At 51.7% G+C, this 8701-nt stretch overlaps 1 protein-coding gene across 1 annotated transcript in view; it reads right to left on the bottom strand.

The window, feature by feature from the left end:
* GRTP1 (growth hormone regulated TBC protein 1) overlaps nucleotides 1-8701 on the bottom strand; it is a 30794-nt gene that overhangs the window by 15846 nt on the left and 6247 nt on the right. Inside the window, exons 3-5 of the mRNA XM_003799983.3 lie at nucleotides 6952-7110; nucleotides 3760-3884; nucleotides 248-344 (exon numbers count right to left, since the gene is read on the bottom strand). Coding sequence (XP_003800031.1) covers nucleotides 248-344; nucleotides 3760-3884; nucleotides 6952-7110 — 381 coding nt within the window. The remainder of the gene's footprint in view (nucleotides 1-247; nucleotides 345-3759; nucleotides 3885-6951; nucleotides 7111-8701) is intronic.

Here is an 8701-nt window from a genome sequence, read left to right as displayed (position 1 = left end):
AACGCCCGGCTATTTTTTGGTTGCAGCCATCATTGTTGTTTGGTGGGCCCGGGCTGGATTCGAACCTGCCACTTTGGGTGTACATGGCTGGCGCCTTAGCTGGTTGAGCCACAGGCGCCGAGCCTATTTACTTTATCTTTAGCTCACAATTTAATTGTATCTTAAGTAAACTTGAGTTATCAGCAAACCACTTTGGTAACACCAGATTCAGGACAGTTCAGCCTTAGAGTAGAAACATCCCACATACCAGGCAGTATCCTCCCCACAAGAGCATCCAACAGCCAGAAAGACTCTTCCTCATTCTTTGTTATGAGAATCAGATATCCCACTATAAAGTTCATTCCCTGAAATTAGAAAACAGAAACAGTTTATAGCACTGTGCAGTTTGACAGTCACCAGCTACTGGCTTCCATGCTATTGCTCTCCCCTAAAAACTTGTAATTCTAGAATAAGCTATCAGGACTTTAGAGAGACTGAGCATCCACCATGCAGTAATGTGTTTAATTATAACTGTGGCAAAAAAAACAAAGGAAGGAGTTAAACGAAACCCTTCTGAATACTACCTTAGGATGCTAAAATCAATGGAAACCTTGTGATAAAGTGGTATCGCTTACCATTGGTTTCTAAAAACTTTAATGTATACTAATAACACGACTCTCAGCACCAAAGGGGAACTATAACAAGGGCCAGTTTGTAAAAACCGTCAGGAGCAGGTCTGACTTTTGCAGTGCACTGAGAGAGTTCTTTGCTGGGAACTCTGGGAGATGCACATGTGCCTACCCAGAGCCATACTGCCAGCAGATGCCACATGTGTGACCGTCCCAGAAAGGGCAGTGCCAGACCCAGGCTTCCCAGCCACGAGTCAACATCTGTTCTGGGAGACTGGGCTCATAAGACTTCCATTTTCTTTTTTGCTCTTCTGTATTTTCTTTCTTTCTTTCTTTTTTTTTTTTTTTGAGACAGTCTTGGTCGACCTTGGTAGAATGCCGTGGCTTCATAGTTCACAGCAACCTCAAACTCTTAGGCTCAAGTGATACTCTTGCCTCAGCCTCCCCAGTAGCTGAGAGTACAGGTGCCTGCCACAATGCCCAACTATTTTTAGAGACGGGGTCTTGCTCTTACTTAGGCTGGTCTTGATCCTGTGAGCTCAGGCAATCTACCTGCCTTGGCCTCCTAGAGTGCTAAGATATGGGAATGAGCTACCATGCCCCACCTGCTTATCTATATTTTCTTTTCTTTCTTTTTTTTTTTTTTGGCTAGAGCTGGGTTTGAACCCACCACCTCTGGCATATGGGGCCGGCACCCTACTCCTTGCTATAGGCGCTGCCTTGTATTTTCTAAAATAAATATGCATTTTTCTAGTAATAAGGAAAAAAAATTCAGCCTTTGCCAACCAATTTGATAAATTAACATCATACAAAATGTAGATGGGTGGGCTGCTGAGAGCACTTTGCTGGCAGCACTGTGACCACTTGGGTCTGCATGCGGATGTGGGGACAGTCACCAAGAGCCAAGGCACACATAGCCTCTCTCATCCATGATGACAGCAGAGGCTGCCTGTAAGGATGTGACCACTGGACTGGCAAGATCTTTGTTTTGCATCAGATCAGACCCTGGGAGAACACAACATCTGCATGGATTACGCTGCCCTGTAGATAGCAACAAGCAAACCCGGGGCCTGTGCACTTCTGACTCCCCACATACGTTATGGGTTGAACTGTGTCACCCCCCTCCGCAATTCTCATGATGAAGAGAGAATGTGACCTCACTTGGGAAAAAGATGGATGCAGATGCAATTCCACCCGAGGGCCCGGTGGAGCAGGTGGGCCCTGGCCAGCAGGCCTAGTATCCTTAGGCAGAGTGGAACAAGGAGGCCCACAAGGATGGAGGTCACAGTCAGAGTGACGACACTGCATGCCCATACTGTGTGGCCTCCCAGGATGGAGAGGCCAGAACAGATCCCCCAACCCTGAGGCAGCTGGCCCTGACCACCTGGGTCTCAGCTCTGAGAGAATAACACTCTGCAGCTCCAGCCCCACCTGTGGCCCTTTGTCGCAACTCCCATGGCAAACACACAGCATGTACGTCCACTGTGTCTACGTGTATGATCTGAAAGTCAGCAGAGCTCTGGTCCCATGGTGATCTATAAAATTGTGTGTGTGTCTACAGATGGCAGTCTCACTATGTTACCCAGGCTGGCCTTGAAGCAATTTTGGGCCGTAGCACCCTGCTGTGTTGGCCTCCTGAGTCATTGGACAGCAGGTGTATACCACTGTGCCAGCTATGTGCGTGCTTTTATTTTTTGAGACAGAGTCTTCCTTTGTCACCCTCGGTACAGTGCCATAGCATCACAGCTCACAGCAACCTCAAACTTTTGGGCTTAAGTGATTCTCTTGCCTCAGCTTCCCAAGTACCTGGGACTACAGGCACCCGCCACAACACCCCACTATGTTATATGTGTGTGCTTTTTAAATAAAGCTATTTTTTAAAACCCAAAAGAATAGTAAATGATCTAAGGACAATTTCTTAGCCATTTTGCCTCAGCTCCTAAAGGCCAAGTTCTCGCTCCAGGACAGTGAGTTTAACGACAGCAGGAGAGGCTGAGAATGACAGGAAGTTAGTCTGGGAAGGGCTGCGCCCCGCCCCATGTCTCTGCAAGCACCACCTGTGTGCAGTGGGGCAGGGTGCTGGTGCAGCCTGATGAGTTTCCCAGTGAGCAGCTAGTGCACTGCAGGTGTCCCTGCCACGGGTGTTTCCCAAGGGCTGTCTTCCTCACTGCCCCCATGCCATCATGCCCAGGGCCTTCCAGGAGAGAACTAAAGCTGCCAAAACAAGATGCACTTGGCACAGAGTTTGTTCAAACCAGGCTTAGCAAATGAGCTGCCTCATTGCTGGCTTTTACTGTCCCTCTGCTTTCAGAGCTAGGCACTTGAATCCCCTTCCTGTCCTACTGGGATGCCTTTAACCCAGATGTGGGCTCATAGAGCCCAGCGCGAGGATGGGATAGCATCTGATGCTCACACAGTTACACATGGTCACAGGCAATCACACTCCATGTGTGCTCTGGAAACCTGCTGCCTGCTGTGCTGGGGTGGGGGGGTGCTGTGGCCCTGCAGGCTGTCCACGCTGCTCCCCTGTGAACTCAGGAGACCGCACCACAGCTCCATGCAGGCAGGTTTGGGCATCACACACAGCCTCACATGCGCATACACAGGAGAGGCAAATGGCATAGCTGCTGGCCATTCTTACGTTGGGCTCCTCTTGCAGACCCAGTTATGAGTGAAAGCATCCCCTAGATGCGTGCCCAGGCTGAGACAGCGTCATAGAGGATGGAGAAACAGTTCTTCCCAACCACACTTGCCAGGCACACATCCTGGAGTCAGGAAGGAGGGACTTCCAGAGACAACCTCTGAGGAAGGTACCTCCCAGCACACACCTGCCTACGTGCGCCCCGCACGCCATCTGCAAGGACCCAGGTGTCCTGTGTTCACCTAATCCAATCCTTCCCTGCTTCCCAACTTCCAACCCTCATCCTGTCTTCTACCTGATACCAGAAAGAAGTCATCAAGCAGATGTCCCTTCTGTCCATCTGGCAGCAGAGAAGGAGCCTTCTGTGAGGCCCTGTGACTTAGAGGCTCATGGGGTGACTGACGGGCAGACTCAGCCCGGACCCTGGGGTGTCCCTGCTGCCAGCTCACCAGTGTGCACTTCCTCCTCCTTCCTGAACACCACGCCAACCCGAGAGGTCCCGGGGCTCACCTGGCAGTACCCCACACCTTCGTTGTGCTGCCCATAAGCTGACAGCACATTATACAGGGCCTTCTGTAAACAGGGGTTTGCGGTCTTCCGGAAGTTCACGTTGTCTGGGAAGGTCCGATTCAGATCTGCATGGCAATTCACAAGCAAGAGTTACTTGAAGGTGGCTGCGCTGTGATACCTCAGACTCCTTTCACAGCTGCCCAGTGGCACATGGGGTTCTGTCTAGGATTAAGAACTGGTTTGGACACAGGTTGTGTGGATAGGCTTCTCATGCAGGACACGCTCCCTACACCAGGCAGGAGGGACATCCTCTAGATTCTGGGGAAGAGGTGGCCAGAGTGTCCCCTCACAGTCAGGGACAGTGGCATGGACTTATCTGGGATAAGGACGAGTCAGACTAGAGCACCAGGGTGGACAAGTGGAGGCTGTGCCAGGACCCTGGGAGAGCCTCATAGTTCTGAGGATCAAACACAAAGGGTGTGGAACATACTGAGACTCCTTTTCAGAGACAGTCTGACTGACCACTAGGAGCTGACCAGACCCCGCACTGCCGACCACTGTGTGCAGTCCCTTCTGCCCATCAGACACCCACATCTTTGGCGGCCCCCTGCTGCTGCAGCCATCCTTCCCCCGAACCTCTTAGCCAGACCAAGTCCCGGCCAAGCCGTTCTGTGCCAGGGAGACCCAGGCGTGTGTGGACCACAGGCTCACTGAGCACTACACCAACCTGGCACCATGGCCTGCTGTGGCCAACCTTCCCCACAACCCGCAGGAAGGCAGAACAGGGATGTGCAGCCACCTACACATGTGCACCACTCTCTGACTAACCAGCCGTCTGACAGATGTGTCTGCCACTGTGCTATGTGTGACCAAACTTGTCACGCATGTACCAAGGCAGGACTCATGAGACCCCCCAGCCTTCTGGTGATGCTCTAAGGTAAGACCACGCTGCCCTCGTTCCTGCCAGGCCCAACCTCCTGGCACCCATCTCTCTACAGCAATTCTGTTCCCAGCCTCCTGCCTGAAGCCGAATCTCTGCTTATAAAAAGGGAGATCTAGGCCAGGTGTGGTGGCTCATGCCTGTAATCCTAGGACTCTGGGAGGCCAAGGCAGGTGGATTCCTGAGCCACAGGTTCAAGACTAGCCTTCTGCCAGAGGAAGGTCCTGTCTCAACTAAAAATACAAAAAACTGAGGCAAGAGGATGGCTTGAGCCCGAGAGTTGGAGGTTGCTGTGAGCTATGATGTTGCCATGCCACTCTACCCAGGGTGACAGCTTGAGATTCTATCTCAAAAAACAAAAAAGCGAGAGCTGGGAGGTAAGCTAAGCTCAGTATCTCTGAGTACGTCATTCCTCACTGAGTGTTTTACAGAAAAAACTTCGCCCTTATGATTCTAAACTTTCCAAGAAAGGGAGTCAGTTGAGGGAAAGTGAGTGTTTTTGCTATTTCAGACTAGAGAGACCAGTTGTGTCCACTCCTGTGTGATATTGGTTACTGTGTTTGAAGACACTGTTCTTGGGGAAGAGAGGGGCTGCAGGCAGGGATGAGCTCCCAGCTATATTCATGTACACAAAGCTGGCTCTCTGGCCATGAAACATCCCCCATACAGTCCCTATAGAAGGATTTGTGCAGATCCTTAAAAACAACCACAGCGTGACCACGTGACCGTGGTCCCACCTCGGGTACGCCCTGAGGAACTGACCGGGCCCAGTGTGCACAGCACCAGTGCCCCTGACAGCTGGGTGGGAGAACCCACATATCCACTGATAAAGTGACGGATAAACAAAACGTGGTCCAGACACATGTGGAACATAACTCTGCCTCACCATGGAGGAGCCTGACAGGCTACCACACAGATGGACCTTGAGGACATCATACTGAGTGAAGTAAGCCGGTCACAAGAAGACAAAGGCTCTGAGATTCTCCCTCCAGGAGGCCCTTGGAAGGGTCAAAGCCACAGAGACAGAAAGTGGAACAGGGTTGCCAGGGGACAAGGGATTGTTGTTTAATGGGGACAGAGTTTTATTTATTTATTGAGACAGAGCCTCAAGCAATTGCCCTAGGTAGAATGCTATGGCATCACAGCTCACAGCAACTTCCAACTCTTGGTCTCAAGCGATTCTCCTGCTTCTGCCTCCCAAGTTGAGACTACAGGCACCTGCCACAATGCCCGGCTATTTTTTTGTTGCAGTTTAGCTGGGACCGGGTTTGAAACCCACCACCCTCAGTATATGGGGTTGGTGCCCTACCCACTGAGCCACAGGCGCTGCCGTCTTTTTTTTTTTTTTTTTTGAGACAGAGCCTCAAGCTGTCCCCCTGGGCGGAGTGCCGTGGCATTAAAGCTCACAGCAACCTCCAACTCCTGGGCTCAAGCGAGTCTCCTGCCTCCGCCTCCCAAGCAGCTGGGACCACAGGCGCCCGCCACAACGCCCGGCTATTTTTTGGTTGCAGCCGTCATTGTTGTTTGGCGGGTCCAGGCTGGGGATTCGAACCCGCCACCTTAGGTGTACATGGCTGGCGCCTTAGCCGGTTGAGCTATAGGCGCCGAGCCGCTGCCGTCTTTTAAACTTTTTATAGAGACGGGGTCTTGTTGTGTTGCCCAGGCCGGCCTCCACCTCCTGGCCTTAATAATCCTCCCACCTCAGCCTCCAAAGTGCTGGGACCGTGGGCCTAAGTCACCTGTTTGCCCAGTTTTCCTTTTTTTTTTTTCTTGAGACAGAGCCTTAAGCTATCTCCCTGGGTAGAGTGCCGTGGCATCACAGCTCATGGCAACCTCCAAATCCTGGGCTCAAGCGATTCTCTTGCCTCTGCCTCCCAAGCAGCTGGGACTACAGGTGTTCACCACAACGCGTGGCAATTTTTTTTTTTCTTTTGGTTGCAGCCATCAGTGTTGTTTGGTGGGCCCAGCTGGATTCGAACTTGCCAGCTCAGGTGTATGTGGCTGTGCCTTAGCCGCTTCAGCCACAGGTGCTGACCCTTGCCCTGTTTTCCTAATCAGCCAGCAGGCACTCAAATTTGCTGAGTGAATTAAAAATCTTTTTCTTCCCTTGTGAACCCTTCAGTGTTGAACCCTTTGAGGAAAATATGGTTTCAAATTAAACAACTGAGGCCTCACTAAGGACATGAGTTGCTTCCTCAACACTGCAGCTGAGAGCTGGGTGGGGCTCTGTTCCAGAGGAGGACGCGCCTCACCTGTCCTGATGGCGTTGTCCAGGCTGGGGTCTCTCTCTTCCTGGAGGAGCCGGTGGTAGTAGCCAGGGTTCTGGTCCATCTGGGCCTGGGCCCCACTCAGTGCCATCCACACTCGGGCACGGTGTTCCAGCGGGACCCCTTTGCGGACGTAGCGCTTCACTGCAACCGGTAGGACAGGCGGCCGTGTGAGCCGGGCCAGAGATCCCCACAGCACTCACCACCACGCCTCTTCCCAAATCAAGTATGAAACACCCAAAGCTCTGAGTGTCAGTACCAAAGTGGCACACAAACTCCTGGAAGTCTGCTCTACCTGGGAATGTCATGCTGGCACTTCCCCTTCACTCAGGTTGGTGGCAGGGGCTGCAGCTGAAGCTCTGCTGTGAGGAGGGCCCACTCCACACCCTGTGCTGCACAGCAAAGGGGAGATGCGGGGGAGGAGGGAGGGACCAGAGGCCACTCCCAGAGCTGGGCAGACTTCAGGGTCCAGCGCTAACCTAGAGGCTTCAGAGGAGGCTTGCACTCTGAGGAGGCTACACAGAGGACAGGCCGAGGGCTGAGATAAGAACACGAGAGAGAGGGTAGGTTGGGGTGAGACAAGGCTGCAGGGCGTGCAGGATCACTTCTTTTTTTTTTTTTTTTTTTTTTTTTGGAGACAGGGTCTTACTATGTTGCCCTAGGTACATAGTACCTTGTCACAGCTCACAGCAACCTCAAACTCTTGGGCTTCAGCGATTCTCTTGCCTCAGCCTCCCAAGTAGCTGGGACTACAGGTGCGGGCCACAACGCCTGGCTTTTTTTGGGGGGGGATTGTAATTGTCATTGTTGTTTGGCAGGCCTGGGCTGGATTTGAACCCACCAGCTCTGGTGTATGTGGCCGGTGCCCTCGCTGCTGAACTACAGGCGCAAGCCTTCGTTTTCTTTTTCTTGAAACAGAGTCTCACTTTGTCACCCTCAGTAGGTGCTGTGGTATCACAGCTCACAGCAACTTCAAGCTCCTGGGCTCGAGAGATCCTCTTAGCTCAGCCTCTTGAGTAGCTGAGACTACAGGTGCCTGCCACAACGCCTGGCTATTTTTAGAGACAAGGTCTTGCTCTGGCTCAGGCTGGTCTCGAACCCATGAGCTCAGGCAATCCACCCTCCTCAACCTCCCAAAGTGCTAGGATTATAGGCATGAGGCATGGTGCCCAGCCCAGGCCACTTCATTTTGTTGGGATATTTTTATTAACAGTAAATATGTGAAAAATTATTTTCTAATGACCACAAAAACACTTAAGAACAAAAGCCAAAACCCATGAGCTACCCCTGTTTATCCACACTGAGTAATTTCCCAGGCGGACAGAGAAGCTCTGTGAATCTAACACCCAAATAAATTAAGGCTGTGAAGCTCAGGGCCACTACATTGTGCCCTGAATGGCTGTGACCTGCAAAAGCATTAATTTTCAAAGTATTTGTCCTTTTAAGCAAATACTTAAAGCTCTGCCATTTTTCTTTGAGATTATATAGTAAATATCATTATTTCAAAAGAAATGATGCTGGCTTGGCCCCTGTGGCTCAAACAGCTAAGGCGCCAGCCACATACACCTGAGCTGGCGGGTTCAAATCCAGCCCGGGCCCACCAAACAACAATAATGGCTGCAACCAAAAAATTGCCAGGCTTTGTGGCGGGCAGCTGTGGTCCCAGCTACTTGGGAGGCAGAGGCAGGAGAATGCTTGAGCCCAGGAGTTGGAGGTTGCTGTGAGCTGTGATGCC

This window comes from Otolemur garnettii, unplaced genomic scaffold (genome assembly GCF_000181295.1).
Source record: "Otolemur garnettii isolate 467f Iridium unplaced genomic scaffold, OtoGar3 scaffold00161, whole genome shotgun sequence".
Classification (NCBI taxonomy): Eukaryota; Metazoa; Chordata; class Mammalia; order Primates; family Galagidae; genus Otolemur; species Otolemur garnettii.
This window is presented reverse-complemented; position numbering and strand designations above follow the sequence as displayed.